Here is a 20,200-nt window from a genome sequence, read left to right as displayed (position 1 = left end):
ATATTAGGGAGGTTTTATATTAATCCCTAATTAAAAGATACTTGGGCAAAAAGATAATAAAATAAGATAACCTAAAACCGCAAAATCCGCGTTCCGTATTTTTCCTTCTCCGCCCGGTCAGACCGGGCAAGGTCTGCCCGATCGGGCGCGAGAAGAAGACTCCATACGAATGCTTCAACGTATCCAACCCCCACCGCCCGGTCAGACCGGGCAAGGTCTGCCCGATCGGGCGAAGGCTCGCCCGGTCGGGCGCGAGAGCAGCTTCTTCAACGAATTTGCCAGGCACCTCTTCTTCTTCCGCCCGGTCAGACCGGGCAATGTCCGCCCGATCGGGCGGACAAAGCTACGAAGTACGAGTCACCTAATATACTTATCAACAATCTCCACCTTGACGAGAACTCGTAGTCAGCAAACGACCCCATCAAGACATAGTGAAAAAACATCTCAAGCCAAACCCGATGCAGGACTCATGCATAAGCCATACATCCCGATAAGTCTTCAACCAAGACCCATCACATACTCGTCTCCAAGTATAACAACTCATAATGCTCCACCTGCATCACAAGCCCCGGGCAAGCTCCACCTTAATGCCAACACACCTACACCAGGAGCTCCCCAACTTCGCCCCTCAGGGCCTACTACATCACGTAGTAATCAATATTTAGCAAGTCTAAGCAATGTTTAAACTTGCTAAACGGAACAGGCTTAGTGAAGAAATCAGCCGGGTTGTCAGCAGTCCCAATCTTCTTCACCTTAATCCTCTTGTCAGTACGTAAGAAATGATACCTGACATCAATGTGCTTCGTCCGATCATGGTGTACTTGATCTTTAGCTAAGCAAATCGCACTTAGACTATCACAATACACTGTAGCAAAATCCTGTGCAATACCCAGTTCACCTACTAGGCCTTTGAGCCGAATAGACTCCTTAGCTGCAGAAGTTAGAGCCATATACTCAGCTTCAGTAGTTGACAACGTAACTGATGACTGCAATGTAGACTTCCAACTAACCACAGAACCACCCAAAGTGAACACATAACCAGTCACAGACCTCCTGGTATCCACATCAGCTGCATAATCAGAATCACTGTACCCAGTGACCAAGCATTCCCTACCATTCCCGTACACAAGACCAATATCAGTTGTCCCTCTCAGGTAGCGAAAAATCCTTTTCACCCCTTGCCAGTGTTCCCTCCCAGGTCGAGCCATAAACCTGCTTACAACACTAACAGCATGCGCAATATCCGGCCTAGTACAGACCATAGCATACATCAAACAACCAACCGCGTTTGCATATGGAACTCTAGACATATAAGACAACTCCTCCTCTGATTGAGGTGACATAGACAAAGACAACTTACAACTAACAGTAGTTGGCGTACTTATAGGCTTCGATTTTTCCATCCCAAAACGAGACAGAATCTTTTCAATGTAGCTTTTCTGAGTCAAGAAAAGCTTACCTCTAGCCCGATCCCTGTAGATCTCCATACCCAAAATCTTCCTAGCTGCACCCAAGTCTTTCATGTCAAACTCCGAGTTAAGCATCTCCTTTAATCTAGCAATATCAGATTTATTCTTTGTGGCAACCAACATGTCATCAACATATAACAAAAGATAAATCATGGAACCATTATCCAGCTTACTATGATACACACAGCAATCATATGAATTCCTGTCAAAACCTTGTGAAACCATAAAAGAATCAAACCTTTTGTACCACTGTCGGGGGGATTGCTTAAGTCCATACAATGACTTTAGCAATCTGCAGGCATAGTGTTCCCTTCCAGGAACTTCGAATCCTTCGGGCTGCTTCATCAGAATCTCCTCCTCCAAATCGCCATGAAGGAAAGCCGTTTTAACATCCAACTGCTCCAGCTCAAGATCAAAATGTGCTACAATTGACAATAACACACGGATAGAAGTATGTCGAACCACAGGTGAGAATATCTCAACAAAGTCAACCCCTTCTACCTGACTGAACCCCTTAGCAACTAGCCTAGCCTTAAAACGTATTTGCTCAGTTTCCGACAACCCTTCTTTCTTCTTGTAAATCCATTTACAACCCACAAGCTTCCTCCCTTCCGGTACCTTTACCAGTTCCCACACTCTGTTCTTGTAAAGAGACTGCATCTCTTCACCCATTGCGGCAAGCCATTGCGCAGACTCACTACAACTAATTGCTTGTTTATATGTGGCAGGTTCAAATGACTCTACATCATCAGCTACACTCAATGCATAACCTGTCATCGCATCAACACAGCAATTTCTTCCCTCCATCTCTTCAATCAATCTAACAGGCTTCTTGATAACTCGTTTAGGCATCTCAAGAATGGTGTCAGGTTGACTAGATGACCCCTGATTAGATTGCTCCACCTCATCCCCAGAGTTAGAATGAGTAGGAGTAATCTCAGGTTCAGGAGTACCCGGCACTGAAACATCAGCATCATCATCAATATATTGTACCCGAGGTAAATCAGCAATGGTAGACTGATGTACCTCAAGTACCCCATCTGTCTGTAATAAATTGTCTCCTTCCCTTCTCAAATCTGAAATCTCTGCATTTTTAATTGAATACATGGTGTTTTCATCGAAAGTAACATCCCTACTAAGAATGACCCGACCCTCCGAAGGTGAAAAAATTCTAAACCCCTTCACACCATCCCCGTACCCAACAAAACACCCCTTCTTGGCTCGTGGATCCAGCTTACCCTCAATAACATGATAATAAGCAACACAACCAAAAATCTTCAAATTCGAAAAATTAGGCAACTTACCACTCCAGATCTCAAACGGAATTTTGGAATCAATTCCAGAATGAGGACCCCTATTAATGACATAACAAGCTGTTAACACAGCTTCACTCCAGTACCTCCTCCCAAGCCCTGCATTAGAGAGCATGCATCGAACTCTCTCTAGCAGTGTCTGATTAACCCGTTCTGCTACACCGTTCTGCTGTGGTGTCTTCCTGACAGTATGATGCCGACCTATGCCCTCATCTGCACAGAACTGATTAAACTCGTCTTTGCAAAACTCTAGCCCATTGTCCGTTCGTAGCTTCTTGATCTTCCTTCCTTGTCGATTTTCCACCAAAGCTTTCCATTGCTTGAAAACTTTGAAGGCCTCATCCTTTGACTTAAGCAACCTAAGCCATGTGTATCGGGACTTGTCATCAACAAATGACACAAAATAGTGGTAACCTCCCATACCTTCAACTCTAGATGGACCCCAGCAATCTGAATGGATGTAATCGAGCACTGCATCAGTAATGTGAGCACCCTTGCTGAACTTTGACCTGTGTTTCTTACCAAACACACAATGCTCACAAAATTCAAGGTTGGCAACCTTGACCCCGGATAGAAGACCCCTCTTGGACAATAGCTGCATCCCCTTCTCCCCCATATGACCAAGCCTCATGTGCCAAATCTTAGTCATCTCCTGGTGAGATACAGATGCGCAAACCGCAGAACTAGGCAGTGTAACACCCTCAAAAACATAGAGGGTGTTCCTTTTGATACCCTTAAGTACCAACTCAGAACCTCTGAAAATACACAACTCCCCATCTGAAAACACACCATTGTACCCCAAGTCATCCAGGGTACCCAATGAAATCAGATTCTTTCCTAAAGCAGGAACATGCCGTACATTAGTCAAAGTTAACCTCCGCCCATCAACAGTCCTCAACCTCATGGAACCAATACCTGTGACCTTACATGGAGCATTGTTACCGACTATAACCATACCCCCATTGCGAGGTTCATATGTATCAAACCAATCTCGACGTGGACACATATGGAACGAACACCCCGAATCTAGAACCCAGTTATCAGATAAATCATCAGACCTAGCAGAACTGACTAATGCTAAATCTTCCTCTGAATTATAGCTCTCATTCGGTTTCTCTTCAACTACAGCAGCCTGGGACTTGTTTTTCCTCACCGGACAATTATTCCTAAAGTGACCCGGTTCTTTACAGTAATAACATGTTTTAGTAGTAGTTTTACTAGATCCATCCTTGCCGTTTCCAGCACCCGACCCAGCATTGTTCCCCTTGTTAAACCCCTTATTCTTTTTAGACTTTCCGGACTTAACAAACAACCCACTACCATTATCCCCATTATCACTCGTAGCTTTCATTCTGAGTTCCCTAGTATGAAGTGCTGCCTTCACTTCTTCTAAGGTTATAGAATCCTTACCAACAACAAAAGACTCTACAAAATTCTCAAAGCTAGACGGTAGAGATACAAGTAAAATCAACGCAGCATCCTCATCATCAATTTTAACATCTAAATTACGTAAATCAAGCAAAATAGAGTTAAGTTTTTCTAGATGTTCCCGTAAGGAAGTACCTGACTGCATCCGGAGGCTAAACAACCGCTGTTTCAGTAATAATTTGTTGGTCAACGACTTAGTCATATACAATGACTCCAGCTTCAGCCACAATCCAGCCGCCGTTTCCTGATCAGCCACCTCCGTGATGATTTGATCATCAAGACTAAGTAATATGGTAGAGTGTGCCTTCTCTTCCATAACTTCTAACTGCGAGTCAGTCGGTCCGTCTCCTGACTCCGAAGTAGTACTCTTTGGAGCCAACGGACGCCATATCTGCTGTTGTTTTAACAGAGCCTTCATCTTAATTTGCCATAGCCCGAAACTATTTTTCCCGGTAAACTTCTCAATTCTTATTGTTGAATCTCCTGCCATTGTTATCTTCAAGAAACTATCCAAGGATTGAACCTGAGCTCTTGATACCAATTGTTGTGCGACAGCGGAAGCAAAGGTCGAAATCAAACAAGAAAACAATAAAGAAATTCAATGCAAACAATAAGAACAACACCAAGAATTTACGTGGTTCACTATCGATGTGATAGCTACGTCCACGGGCACCGAGATCGAATGATTTCACTATAAACTGCAAAGATTACAAAGATGATTCTTGTATTTCTCAAGAACGGCTTTCACTCTGTCTCTCTTAACCCTAATACTGATATTAGGGAGGTTTTATATTAATCCCTAATTAAAAGATACTTGGGCAAAAAGATAATAAAATAAGATAACCTAAAACCGCAAAATCCGCGTTCCGTATTTTTCCTTCTCCGCCCGGTCAGACCGGGCAAGGTCTGCCCGATCGGGCGCGAGAAGAAGACTCCATACGAATGCTTCAACGTATCCAACCCCCACCGCCCGGTCAGACCGGGCAAGGTCTGCCCGATCGGGCGAAGGCTCGCCCGGTCGGGCGAAGGCTCGCCCGGTCGGGCGCGAGAGCAGCTTCTTCAACGAATTTGCCAGGCACCTCTTCTTCTTCCGCCCGGTCAGACCGGGCAATGTCCGCCCGATCGGGCGGACAAAGCTACGAAGTACGAGTCACCTAATATACTTATCAACAGATTATGTATATGAATTCTTTTATTGTCCAACTTTTGTTTTTCTTATATAAGAAATTGAATGTCACTTTTATTTTTTTTGTATTTTATTTATTTAAACAACTGAATCTCAAGTTGATTTTCAAATAAAAGCTTAATGGGTAAATAACTATTATCTTGAATGCATGAAAACATTTTTCCATCCAGAATGCTTTTCCTACTGCTCTTGACAAATGTAAACAAACACAAAAATTATCACCAATTAGCTTATTGAAGAAAATTAATAGAGCTAACTAAATATTGAAGAAGTTGGGAGAGTTGTTCCTGAAACAGATTGCCTATTATGCTTCTCCAACTTACAGTGGAGGATTTAGAGCAGCCAATGCGGCTGTCAATACATATGGTTTACGTCTTACCTTAGATCATACACATCTCACTAGAAATTTTCGAATATAAAGAACCAAGCTTCCTCATTCATCCCTCTCCCTTCCTATTACATTCAGTCTGACAGATACATCCATACAGGATAGTTCCTCTGTTCTTCAATCTCAAATCTTGAGTTTTCTACATCAGCTGACATGGAAATCTCAAATTAAGTGTCCACCCTTGGGTTTTTTTTTTTGGGGTCATTTACATATCACATTATTATATTTTTACACGATTACATAATAGACTGTCCAATGTACTGTTATTGTTATCAATTGAATTACCATGATTGATACGATTAAGGCATTCTGAACTCGGATTATTCTTTTGGAAGGAAGTTAATTCTGTGGTTCATTCTGGCTTTACTTATTTTCTTGTTCTTTCAGACTTAACATTAAAGCCAATTGTATAAATGTCCGTGGTAGGCTTGAGTTCACAAAATCGGTGCAAGTTGCGAATTGGTAAATTGATCGTTTTAAAGCAAATTGGATGGTTCCACCCACTCAATTGGACTCCCGGAGAATATTAGAGACCATGGTAAATATCTCGGAAATTTTTATTTACGGGCGAAAAAAGGTCAAAAAATTTCAAAATTGAAGGCTATTATCCACTTTTTTGAGGAATTTTTTAGGTTACGGGGCCTGGTGGCGGAAAGTGTTTGGAAACTTCAATCTTGATTAGTTTTTGTTTATTGTTTCCAAGGATTGAATTTTTACGTTATAGAGTGCTAATTATTTTTCAAGGATTGAACATCAATCTACTGCCTCCGTTACAGGTTATGTGCAACAATTAGACATTTTTCCTCTCTGCTTTATGTCAAATCATTGCACATAACTTGTAACGGAGGTAGTATAAATTTTCAATGTATAATAAGTTGGGGTTATCTTTCAAAAAAAATAAAACATAAAAAATTAATAATAAAATTTGGGGTTAAAAGAATACAGAGTGTAGAATTATGAATTGAATGGATCTTTCCTCAAAAAAAAAAAAAAAAAAAAAAAAAAAAAAAAAAATTAATGGATCAATAAGTTGATTTTTTCATAATTCTTATAGGCATAGTTGTTTGGTCGCTCGATTAAAGTTCCGCATTTTAATTTGTGATTTACTAATCGTCTTGATCAGCAACAAATCAAGTAGCAAAATGATAGGCATGTTTACAGTCATACATAGTATATAAAATCAATATTTTGATAATTTCTTTGAAGCATATATAATGATATTATGATCAATTCTTCTTCTTTTTTTCCTTCTTTTTTAATCCTTAATTTTTAATTTTCATTTACTGAGAACCATTTGATCAATTCTTGCTCATGAGCTTTTAGATGGTGACATTGCAAATAAATTTTAATTACTTATCCACTATAAATTGTACAACATCTTTAGCATTATTTGATATATTTTCCAAGAGCCTTAATATATCTTTTTATTTGTCTTAATTTCTAAAAACAAAAGATGTGTACAAGTTTGTTTAAAAGTAATACACTTGCAACATTTTCATGCCTCATCATAGCAACCCTAGCATTAGTCCAAATATGCCTTGCACAAAATTCTCCCCAAGACTACCTAGATGCCCATAACGCCGCAAGGGCGGAAGTGGGCGTTGTAAACATAGAGTGGGACAGCACATTGGCATCCTATGCCAGACGATATGCCCTGAGCCGGGTTGACGATTGTGCCCTCATACGTTCCAACGGGCCCTATGGAGAAAACCTCGCCGTAAGTAGCAACCCGTTGTTCTCTGGCACAGACGCCGTAGAACTATGGTTGCAACAGAAGGTTGAGTATGATTATAGTTTGAATACTTGTGCAGTTGGTACAGATTGTTTGACCTATACTCAACTGGTTTGGCATGATTCGGTTAATGTTGGGTGTGCTAGGGTTCAATGTGTTAATGGATGGATTTTTGTTATGTGCAGCTATAATCCACCAGGCAACATAATTGGCCAAAGGCCTTTCTAAGCCTTATTATATATCAATTAAATATAAGTTGTGAATTTATAAATAAATAAAGCCGCGGCAGTGGTGGTGGTGGTGTGGTTGTTTGTTCATTGGGATTATTGTAAAAATCCTTTACAATTTGCATGAAAATGTATATCATGTATAATTTAATTTCCTGTTTTCTTATATCAAATGACTCAAATCTAACCATTATGGTTAGAATGACAATATTGCTATATGCTCCAATCCATTATTGTTGTCCTGTTGAACTAATTAAGTGTTGACTCATTTGGTAAGACTCTTACATTAAATTTTAGAGATTCCTTTATTTTCCCCTTCACTCTCAAGTGCCTAGCTCACAAATACTAGACAAAAAAAAAAAAAAAAAAAAAAAAAAAAAAAAAAAAAAAAAAATCTTGAGGGTTGAGGTCTAGTCAAAGTCCTCTATACCATAAAAAAAATGTTTTGTTGACAAAGACAAACAATATGTGGCCGAACTAAAATTTCAAAATTTAATAGTATTACTTATTAATAATTAGAAAAATTTACGGTTAACTATACAAATTAACAAACGTGATAAAAGAATTATGTCATTTAATTAATAATGGAGGAAGTTTGTTTAAAAGTAAGCTTAGAAATGTAGACAAGAGTTAGAAATAAGAAAATAATACAAGTGAGTAAAATTAGATGATAAAGATATAATGAAATAGTATTGAATATTTTGTTAAAAAAAATAGTGTTAAATATTTCCATTTTAAAAGTGTTGCTTTTAAAAAAATTAGAGGGATAAGCAGTAGAATGACATACTTAGAACCGTCAATAACCATAATAACGAAATCACAAAAAAAAAAAAAAAATCTTAAAAATAATCACACAAATCTTGAACGCAAAAACTAGTTGGATGATTTCATTTTTTCCTGGTGCTATCCTATCTAACTTAGGCTTTGAATTTTCTTCATCTAACTTTCAACACTTAGCTAAGAATATTCAAGAACTCCCTCCTATATAATCTCCCATCTCATGGACATAAAATCCATCCCGAATATTTATTACACATCTCTTTGTAACATTAGTAACAATCCAAAAAAAAAAAATGCATTCACTCAAAAACCATGCAACCTTTTCATGCTTTGTCATAGCAATCCTAGCCTTTGCACAATTATGTTACGCGCAAAATTCACCACAAGACTATGTCGATGCCCACAATGCAGCTAGGGCTGCCGTGGGTGTTGGTAACATACAATGGGATGACCAAGTCGCGGCCTACGCCCAACAATATGCCAACCAACGAATTAATGATTGTGCTTTGCAGCATTCTGGAGGACCTTACGGAGAGAATATCGTAGCTGGTCCGGGTGATGCTAGTGGCACCGATGCAGTAAAAATTTGGGTTGATGAGAAGGCTAACTACGATTATAATTCAAATACTTGTGCTCCTAATAAGGTGTGTGGACATTATACTCAAGTGGTTTGGCGTGACTCCGTTCGTCTTGGATGTGCTAGGGTTCCATGTAACGGTGGTGGGATTTTCATCACTTGCAACTATGATCCTCGAGGAAATATTATTGGCCAAAAACCTTACTAGACTTTATGATCGTTCTTGTTAAACCACGTAATAATACTTCATCTATGTTACTTTGCTTACTACGACATTTACTAGTATTTAATTTTGTATGAGATATCAATAATCTTGTATACTAGTATTTAACACTTGCAAGTTGGGGGGAAATAAGGGATCCAACTTGCTTGGGATGAGAATCGAACCCCTCTCACAGGGTTGGAAGGAGGACCTTCAACCACTAGGTCAACCTTGATTCTCAACGTATTTTATATATTTAGAAGTGGAAAGAATTATTAGATGACCATATCTATACCAGTATACCTCTATCATTAAAATAAGGAGTTTTTTTTTTTTTTTTTTTTTTTTTTTTTTTTTTTTTTTTTTTTAAGTATAGTTCAAATAATTTAAACTCGCTAAAGCTGGAGTAATATTCTCTACTCCATACTTAATAATGTATGTGGAATAAATCTTATAAACACCTATGTTGGCCATGTAAGGTTTGTTCTTTGGGATGAACAAATAAATAAATTGTAATTTATTTACAATTACAGTTTATAAATTCATGCATCACTTTGTATGAGAGTAACGTTTATATAGAGCCTTGCTTAAATTCAAAATATTTGAGAATAATAAATAAAAAATAATAAAAAACCTACATACATTATTTGACAGTATTTGTGAGTATTATTTTCTCAAAAAAAAATATATAAAAAAAAATTAATTAAAAAATTGTGAGTATTATGGTTATTGCGAGTAGAAATGAAACCCCTAACTTCAGTTAAGCTCATGAGAGGTCAGGGATGGAGAGTGCGTGATATACTATAGATGTAAAATACGATCGAGCTTAAGTTAGATATTTAAATCGAAATACCACACCTCACCAAATTAGAAGAACTCAAACTACTATACTATACACTAGATTAAATCATGAGTGAGTATAATCAAATTAGAATACCTTATCCTAGGAGAAGAGAACAATATATAAATTCTTTATTAAAATTATTATGGAATTAATTTCACAATATTCTATTATTTTAATTTCAGACGAAAGGAGTAATTGGAAGTAAAAAAATGCACGTCTATTTGAGTAGCATATATATGCTCATGCATAACTATCATATAAGGGTTATATTACACGAGACATTGTTATATACTCCCAGGTGTACCGTACACCCAACTAATTCAAGATTAGTTTTTGCTATAAAAACGAGAACAAATTACTTATGGGTGAACGATGCACCCGAATGTATATAACAATATCCAATACAAGATCATAGCCTCTTTTTGAGAAAAGTAGTGTTCTTATAGCAGCAGCCCTATCTATATCAATCCCGCTGATAATTTCATTTTGGCACAAATTTTACATTAATTGTGTACTATTCAACGGAAATAAGCATCAATTATATCGTTTTTCTATCATAATGTGAACGGGGATAAACATTAATTGTGTACTATTCAACGGGGATAAACATCATCTAAAGATGTGGCCATAATATGTATTAGGATCACTTCAATTCCCCCCCCCCCCCTTTTTGTAATTTTTAATTTTTTTTAATTTTAAAAATGAACATTTTCCTTTGTATATCTAAATTACTACTGTAATAATTCATTTTTTGACGTATCCTAAAAACGATCATGGTGGCGAAAAGTATCGCCTAAGGTCTTAATACTTTTCGCCACCAGACCCCGTAACCTAAAAACGATCATGGTGGCGAAAAGTATTAAGACCTTAGGCGATACATCTTAGGATCATATAATGTCGTTTGGAACCATATATGACGATTATATAATGTCATAAATGTCCGTGGTAGGCTTGAGTTCACAAAATCGGTGCAAGTTGCGAATCGGTAAATTGATCGTTTTTAGGTTACGGGGTCTGGTGGCGAAAAGTATTAAGACCTTAGGCGATACTTTTCGCCACCATGATCGTTTTTAGGATACGTCAAAAAATGAATTATTACAGTAGTAATTTAGATATACAAAGGAAAATGTTCATTTTTAAAATTAAAAAAAATTAAAAATTACAAAAAGGGGGGGGGGGGAATTGAAGTGATCCTAATACATATTATGGCCACATCTTTAGATGATGTTTATCCCCGTTGAATAGTACACAATTAATGTTTATCCCCGTTCACATTATGATAGAAAAACGATATAATTGATGCTTATTTCCGTTGAATAGTACACAATTAATGTAAAATTTGTGCCAAAATGAAATTATCAGCGGGATTGATATAGATAGACCCCGTAACCTAAAAACGATCATGGTGGCGAAAAGTATTAAGACCTTAGGCGATACATCTTAGGATCATATAATGTCGTTTGGAACCATATATGACGATTATATAATGTCATAAATGTCCGTGGTAGGCTTGAGTTCACAAAATCGGTGCAAGTTGCGAATCGGTAAATTGATCGTTTTAAGGCAAATTGGATGGTTCCACCCACTCAATTGGACTCCCGGAGAATATTAGAGACCATGGTAAACATCACGACAATTTTTATTTTTCGGCGAAAAAAGGTCAAAAAATTCCAAAATTGAAGGCTATTACCCATGCTTTTTGAGGAATTTTTGAGGTTACGGGGCCCGGTGGCGAAAAGTATTGAGACCTTAGGGGATACATCTTAGGGTCATATAATGTCGTTTGGAACCATAAGGTATTGCATGGATGCTTCAATTATAAGGTATGCACTATATATGGAGTCTAGGGAATGATCAATGCAAATTAAAGGAAAATCACGATGATGAGTGATAATGAACGATGAACGATGATGAGTGATGAGTGATGAGTGATGATGAACGATGAACGATAATGATGCTCGATGATGAACGATATGATAAACGATGATGAAAAATTTTGACGTAGATGATGAATGAATTTAATTTTATGATTTATAATTATAATTATAAATTCGAAAATTAATTTTTATTATAAAAAAGTTTTTCATAATTTATAAATAAGTATTTCTAAAAAAAATACATGTATTAAAAAAATACAATTTTAATACATTATGGACATTAAAAATAATCCAAATTAATAATAAAAATACAAAATATGGTCCTATCAGATTTTGCCATATCAGCAGATTGTGGTGTCATTTTTAAAGAATGACATTGTAGAATTTTTACGGAAATAATTAAACAAATACACTTCAATTATTCTGCCTCGTAGATTAAATTAATTAACTATATATCTTTCTTTGTTATACCGTATGTAATTAGTAGAAATCATACATTAATAAGGATTTAAGGATAGTACTCCATATTTGAAATTATACACACACATATATACATTTACAAATGCTAATTATAAAAACCTTCAGTTTATTAGAGAAAGGAGGAATAGGTATAGTTGATTTTTATGACCTTTGACTTTGAATAGGGAATGTCGTGAATAAGTGGTATAGAGTAGTAATTAAAATTTATTTATCTTGGATGAAATTTAATGAACAAGCATTACATAGAAAAATGGGAAACCTTCGTCAATTTTTAAGGGAAGGTATTGAAACCTAAGGGCTACATATAGGCATTAACTATATATTTTTTTATGGAGTATAATGAAATAAAGATGAAAATTCATGATAATATCACGTGCAATCAATCTGTATCTAATTTATATTAATCTATCTTTAATATTTTCTTTTTTACTCCGTAGTTTCTTATATTGTAGTACATAGTCCGCCCCAAGAGCTAAGGGCTGTGTTTATTTTTCATTAAAGTGAGTGTCAAATTTGTGTTTTCTAAGTAGAAACAGTAAAAGAAGTCATATGTTATAATTATGACCCAAAACTGTTGATTTGCAAGACTTTCCTTTGAGACGTATGATATTGAAAACTTGCTGATGAGTGTGTTGACCACATATCTTTGGGAAAATATGGACTATAGACGTTTAAGAACCATTAGATTGGATAAAAAATAGTACGAGTAAGAATACGTTTTCTACTTGAAGGTGTTTGACTGTTTGAAAACTTCATCCCATAGTCATTTAATCCACGTTTACCCCCACCTCTATTTAGTCTCATTAATTAAGATAGATTTGTCAAATTTTAATTCAACTAGCCTAAAATTATTTGATCAATAAAATAATTTATAAACATTTACTTTGAGTTAATTGAAAACTACCAAGTATGATAACTACAAAATGGAATTCAAACCTTTGAATAAATTGTTTACTTGTTACATCAATTCTTTTTAATTTAATTTTTATTTTTATTCATTTGTCGTGGTAAAATAACTAAATGAGGCGGCTAGCTACTTAATTACAATATTTGCCCCCTTACAATATAAGATAGTTACAAATAGAAAAAGGGTTACGATAACGAATATATATTCTTTCCCCAAGTTACACGTTTTCTAGATGCATGCATGACTTCTTGAGGCCCTTTCAATAGCTCAACAGGCTAGTCAAGAAGGCATCATTATCATATTTTTATTTTTACCTATGCTTAATAAACTGAATCAAACTATTACAATAAAAAAAAATAAAAAAATAAAAATAAAAATAAAAAATTTATCACCCAAGAAAGAAGCTAGGAAATGGATGGCCTTTTCAATTTTGTTACTATGCGAAATTACATTGTTCCCTTCTAGTGTTTAAAATATACTACGTATAATCGTTACTCACATCTACAGGAGTCCATGCTTGTCAATGCATTCATATATAAGACCACTAATTATCAATATCTTTAATCATTTATTAACAAAATCTTAATAACAAGTTGATATTGTAAGAGTAGTATATCAAGAAAATTTAAACAAGACTTCCCTTAATATATGTAAGATTTGCAAAATATGATTAAAAGAGATACTAATATATGGTTTAAAAGTCTAAATATAACAATTACTTTAGAATGGGGGAAGTACCTTTCGACAATGTTCGTACAACTAACAGGAGCTAAGTAGCCACGAATTATAATTAATGGTTGAGCTAGCTAGACTAATTTTATATGGTTGAGAATATATATATATATATACATGGGTTGCATTTTTCCAACTGCATTACAAAACAAAAAGGGCTTTTGCTATACAGTACATTTAGAAAAAATCACGGCACGCATGGATTGGTGTTATTAACGACATAATTAATTCACATTAGCTATCCTTTTAATTAATCTTCACATAAAATAAATCCCAAAAATCAAATTAGCTTTAAGACATAGATTAATTCGCATGGCTTTTTATTTTGAGTATCATCATCAGTATTCTAGTGAGCTGAAATACATACATACATTAATTAATCTATTGAGTATTAGATCGAAAAAGAGACGAATTATGGAGTTATGGTCGATCAATTCATATTTCTTGGATTTATAAGTATTTCTTGCTACTTTGGTGCAAACTTTTAGAGGATTTTTGTTTTTGTTTTTTTGTTTATAAAAAGCCACAAGGGAGGGTGATGAAAATCGATCCCAAAATCTTTTGAAACCGGGAGGATCTTAAGGGTATTATATATGTAAAAATATACGATTACCATACATACGTAAATGATTGCAAGGCGTATACAACATATATGCAATGTAATTAAAATAATAAAGTATACATTCATTTATTCATTTGTATCTCTCTTAACAACTTACATACATAATAATATGGAGTACCACATATATAAAATTAAGTGAATTTCACTAAAAAAAAAGATCTAGTGAGCTTATTCCAATTCACTCTTTATTATAACAACATGAAGTTAAAGGAAAGGTTTAAAAGAGATACATATATATCATATTGATCATATATTATTATTATTATTATTCCAAGGTTGTTCTCAGTTTATTGAGAATTAGTCGTTAATTTTATCAAAACATTTAGTAAGGTTTCTGGCCAACCCAATTGCCTGGAGGATCATAGTTACATGTAACGAAATAACCTCCATTGTTACATTGAACCCTAGCACATCCTAGACGAACCGAGTTACGCCAAACCACTTGAGTATAATGTCCACACACCTTATTAGGAGCACAAGTATTTGAATTATAGTTATAATCGGCTTTCTCATCTACCCACAGCTTTACCGCGGCTGTGCCAGTCAGAAAAGCACCACTACCGGTGGCAATATTCTCCCCATACTGTTTACTGCCGGAGTGTCGCAAAGCACAGTCACCTTTTCTTTGGTTGGCATATTGTTGGGCGTATTGCGCCACTCGATTATCCCATTGTATGTTTCCAACGCCCACTGCGGCCCTGGCCGCATTGTGGGCGTTAACATAGTCTTGTGGTGAATTTTGTGCATGGCACATATGGGTAAGGGCTAGGGTTGCAAAAATGAAGCAAGCAAAAATTAGGCTTTTGGACAACATTTTTTTAGGGTTGTTACTAAACTTATAATAAAGAGTTGATGTATATAAGTTATATTTGATGAGTAGTGCATGGTTTTATGGGGTTTTTATAGGGGGGAGATGCATAAATTTCTTTGTAAGGGTGGTGGCATTATTTTCCAAGGTAGAATATTCAAAGTTTAAGAATGACAAGCATCAACAAAATGTACAAACAATTAATTAATAAAATTCCAAGTATTCCAAACTTATAATCTTATCCACGCCATTTAGCCACTTAAGTCGTCAAGAGTAGTATTTTTTGTGGATGATCAACTTGCTTAGTTAGTCAAAGTCTTGAGAAATTCAATATCTAAGATCAAATATCATCTATATTATCATTCACCCTTGTAACTCTCTTAAAGGCATACATTATGATCATCCCCCTACAAACCCTTTCAAATTCACCGTTATAAATGTAATTTGTTACATCGTATATATATTTGGAGTAGAGAGTACTACTATGCCATCTTATTGGAGTAAAAGTGATGGTAGATAATTTTATTGTTGCTAGTAATAACGTGCAACACGTACGATTGCAAACGTAGGCTAATTAATTAGTTAAAGAGATACTAATTTGTGTAGAGTTTTCTACGAGTTACGTAGTAAATATTAGTACAGTTAATAAAAGCTTCGTCCCAAAAATAAATTGTGAGATAATGAAAAGGATATGGCAAATGCTATAAGAATAACAAGTACTTCTCAAATTAATTTATACAAGTCACAAAAACAAATAAAAGTTGTGTGGTGAGGCTATGCATATACTATTTCAAGGGACGTGCAATGCCTTCTTTTCACTAATTGGTTCATGAATTATTAAATGGGTGAAATTTTGAATGCTATCGTATACATTCCTTATTTTCTGATATTAGTACTCCTTTAGCCCGAAGTTAATAGATTTATATATTGTTGAGTTTCTATTTGATTCAGTAATATACTATAATGTATATTTGAAATCTTTGATCGATTCAATTAGTAAAAATTCTTATTGAAACTATGGATTCTATTAGAAGTAACTGTAAACATTGCATTTGGTTACATTTTATGGTTAATGCTGACAAAAGTTGAGATGATACATCAACCTGGGTCATCAGCACGTACAAATCCAAAAACATATACTTCCTTCGTTTTTTTAATACTTTGAGTCTTAATCAAGAATGTTACTACTATTTTATTTAATTGTTTCTATTTAATCAACAAACCTTACGTAAAAAACGTTACATATATTGATTAATTCAGCATGTATAGCTTCTTATTGAGTATCATCAATGCTCTAGTGAGCTGAAATACATACATTATTCTATATTTGATACACATCAAGCTTTAGTAAAAACTCTAGTAAGGTTTCTGGCCTGCAAAATTGCCCGGTGGATCATAGTTGCAAGTAACAAAAAACCATCCATTATTTTGACATTGAACCCTAGCACAACCAAGACGAACCGAGTTACGCCAAACCACTTGAGTATAATGTCCACACACCTTACCAGAAGCACAAGTATTGGTGTTATAGTCGTAATCGGCCTTCTCATTCACCCACAGTTTTACTGCATCTGTGCCGGTGAAGTCACCGCCACCTTCGGCAAAGCACAATCAGCCATTCTTTGGTTGGCGTATTGTTGGGCGTACGCCGTGACTTGGTCATCCCATTGTATGTTTCCAACACCCACTGCAGCCCTAGCTGCATTGTGGGCATTAACATAATCTTGTGGTGAATTTTGTGCATGGCATATTTGGCCAATTGCTAGGGTTACTATGATAAAGCATAAAAATATTGCTAGGTTTTTGGGCATATTCATTTTTTATTTTTATTTTTTGTAATTTTTTAATGTAACAAATGAAAGTGGTGATTATTATTATTATTATTACTTGGATGAATTTTAAGTGAAAGAATTAGGGGATTTTATAGTGGGATGCTTTTGAAATTTCTATTGAGTATAGAGCCAAAGTTAGGCTGGTATCTAGAAAATATGCAAACTTCCTAGACTTCTAACTTATTATGGATGATAATTCAAACCGTTTAGTCTAGAAAACTATTTCTTTTATTTTTATTTTTTTTGAAGGATATATAGAAAAAGTATTTCTTGTGGCTAAGTTTTGTGTGATTATTCTTAGAATTTAGGTACTTTACCAATCAAAAAGACAGAATTATTGTGCATATATAATTTATTATCTACATACATTTTACGTCAAAAAATGAATTATTACAGTAGTAATTTAGATATACAAAGGAAAATGTTCATTTTTAAAATTAAAAAAAATTAAAAATTACAAAAAGGGGGGGGGGGGAATTGAAGTGATCCTAATACATATTATGGCCACATCTTTAGATGATGTTTATCCCCGTTGAATAGTACACAATTAATGTTTATCCCCGTTCACATTATGATAGAAAAACGATATAATTGATGCTTATTTCCGTTGAATAGTACACAATTAATGTAAAATTTGTGCCAAAATGAAATTATCAGCGGGATTGATATAGATAGGGCTGCTGCTATAAGAACACTACTTTTCTCAAAAAGAGGCTATGATCTTGTATTGGATATTGTTATATACATTCGGGTGCATCGTTCACCCATAAGTAATTTGTTCTCGTTTTTATAGCAAAAACTAATCTTGAATTAGTTGGGTGTACGGTACACCTGGGAGTATATAACAATGTCTCGTGTAATATAACCCTTATATGATAGTTATGCATGAGCATATATATGCTACTCAAATAGACGTGCATTTTTTTACTTCCAATTACTCCTTTCGTCTGAAATTAAAATAATAGAATATTGTGAAATTAATTCCATAATAATTTTAATAAAGAATTTATATATTGTTCTCTTCTCCTAGGATAAGGTATTCTAATTTGATTATACTCACTCATGATTTAATCTAGTGTATAGTATAGTAGTTTGAGTTCTTCTAATTTGGTGAGGTGTGGTATTTCGATTTAAATATCTAACTTAAGCTCGATCGTATTTTACATCTATAGTATATCACGCACTCTCCATCCCTGACCTCTCATGAGCTTAACTGAAGTTAGGGGTTTCATTTCTACTCGCAATAACCATAATACTCACAATTTTTTAATTAATTTTTTTTTATATATTTTTTTTTGAGAAAATAATACTCACAAATACTGTCAAATAATGTATGTAGGTTTTTTATTATTTTTTATTTATTATTCTCAAATATTTTGAATTTAAGCAAGGCTCTATATAAACGTTACTCTCATACAAAGTGATGCATGAATTTATAAACTGTAATTGTAAATAAATTACAATTTATTTATTTGTTCATCCCAAAGAACAAACCTTACATGGCCAACATAGGTGTTTATAAGATTTATTCCACATACATTATTAAGTATGGAGTAGAGAATATTACTCCAGCTTTAGCGAGTTTAAATTATTTGAACTATACTTAAAAAAAAAAAAAAAAAAAAAAAAAAAAAAAAAAAAAAACTCCTTATTTTAATGATAGAGGTATACTGGTATAGATATGGTCATCTAATAATTCTTTCCACTTCTAAATATATAAAATACGTTGAGAATCAAGGTTGACCTAGTGGTTGAAGGTCCTCCTTCCAACCCTGTGAGAGGGGTTCGATTCTCATCCCAAGCAAGTTGGATCCCTTATTTCCCACCACCGTTACATGGAACCCTAGCACATCCAAGACGAACGGAGTCACGCCAAACCACTTGAGTATAATGTCCACACACCTTATTAGGAGCGCAAGTATTTGAATTATAATCGTAGTTAGCCTTCTCATCAACCCAAATTTTTACTGCATCGGTGCCACTAGCATCACCCGGACCAGCTACGATATTCTCTCCGTAAGGTCCTCCAGAATGCTGCAAAGCACAATCATTAATTCGTTGGTTGGCATATTGTTGGGCGTAGGCCGCGACTTGGTCATCCCATTGTATGTTACCAACACCCACGGCAGCCCTAGCTGCATTGTGGGCATCGACATAGTCTTGTGGTGAATTTTGCGCGTAACATAATTGTGCAAAGGCTAGGATTGCTATGACAAAGCATGAAAAGGTTGCATGGTTTTTGAGTGAATGCATTTTTTTTTTTTGGATTGTTACTAATGTTACAAAGAGATGTGTAATAAATATTCGGGATGGATTTTATGTCCATGAGATGGGAGATTATATAGGAGGGAGTTCTTGAATATTCTTAGCTAAGTGTTGAAAGTTAGATGAAGAAAATTCAAAGCCTAAGTTAGATAGGATAGCACCAGGAAAAAATGAAATCATCCAACTAGTTTTTGCGTTCAAGATTTGTGTGATTATTTTTAAGATTTTTTTTTTTTTTTGTGATTTCGTTATTATGGTTATTGACGGTTCTAAGTATGTCATTCTACTGCTTATCCCTCTAATTTTTTTAAAAGCAACACTTTTAAAATGGAAATATTTAACACTATTTTTTTTAACAAAATATTCAATACTATTTCATTATATCTTTATCATCTAATTTTACTCACTTGTATTATTTTCTTATTTCTAACTCTTGTCTACATTTCTAAGCTTACTTTTAAACAAACTTCCTCCATTATTAATTAAATGACATAATTCTTTTATCACGTTTGTTAATTTGTATAGTTAACC

General features: G+C 34.9%; 4 protein-coding genes and 1 pseudogene across 4 annotated transcripts; 2 read left to right on the top strand and 3 right to left on the bottom strand.

Annotated features, from left to right (window-relative positions):
* The first annotated feature begins 6,426 nt into the window (after positions 1-6,426).
* Positions 6,427-8,137, top strand: LOC110685023 (basic form of pathogenesis-related protein 1-like). The gene has a single exon (XM_021861481.1). The coding sequence runs from the start codon at positions 7,238-7,240 to the stop codon at positions 7,742-7,744; it is 507 nt and encodes a 168-aa protein (XP_021717173.1). The 5' UTR covers positions 6,427-7,237; the 3' UTR covers positions 7,745-8,137.
* A 446-nt stretch (positions 8,138-8,583) lies between these two features.
* Positions 8,584-9,622, top strand: LOC110685024 (pathogenesis-related protein PRB1-3-like). The gene has a single exon (XM_021861482.1). It carries the CDS (start codon positions 8,817-8,819, stop codon positions 9,306-9,308), a length of 492 nt encoding a protein of 163 aa, XP_021717174.1. The 5' UTR covers positions 8,584-8,816; the 3' UTR covers positions 9,309-9,622.
* Positions 9,623-14,802: 5,180 nt separating this feature from the next.
* Positions 14,803-15,648, bottom strand: LOC110685022 (pathogenesis-related protein PR-1 type-like). The gene has a single exon (XM_021861479.1). It carries the CDS (start codon positions 15,576-15,578, stop codon positions 15,087-15,089), a length of 492 nt encoding a protein of 163 aa, XP_021717171.1. The 5' UTR covers positions 15,579-15,648; the 3' UTR covers positions 14,803-15,086.
* A 1,074-nt stretch (positions 15,649-16,722) lies between these two features.
* On the bottom strand, positions 16,723-18,035 carry LOC110685021 (annotated as a pseudogene).
* Positions 18,036-18,899: 864 nt separating this feature from the next.
* Positions 18,900-19,748, bottom strand: LOC110685020 (pathogenesis-related protein PRB1-3-like). Its single transcript, XM_021861478.1, has one exon. It carries the CDS (start codon positions 19,655-19,657, stop codon positions 19,220-19,222), a length of 438 nt encoding a protein of 145 aa, XP_021717170.1. The 5' UTR covers positions 19,658-19,748; the 3' UTR covers positions 18,900-19,219.
* Between the last annotated feature and the right edge of the window lie 452 nt (positions 19,749-20,200).

Source organism: Chenopodium quinoa, unplaced genomic scaffold, assembly GCF_001683475.1.
Source record: "Chenopodium quinoa cultivar QQ74 unplaced genomic scaffold, ASM168347v1, whole genome shotgun sequence".
NCBI classification, from domain to species: domain Eukaryota; kingdom Viridiplantae; phylum Streptophyta; class Magnoliopsida; order Caryophyllales; family Amaranthaceae; genus Chenopodium; species Chenopodium quinoa.
The sequence above is the reverse complement of the archived record's forward strand: the minus strand, read 5'-3'. Positions and strand labels throughout refer to the sequence as shown.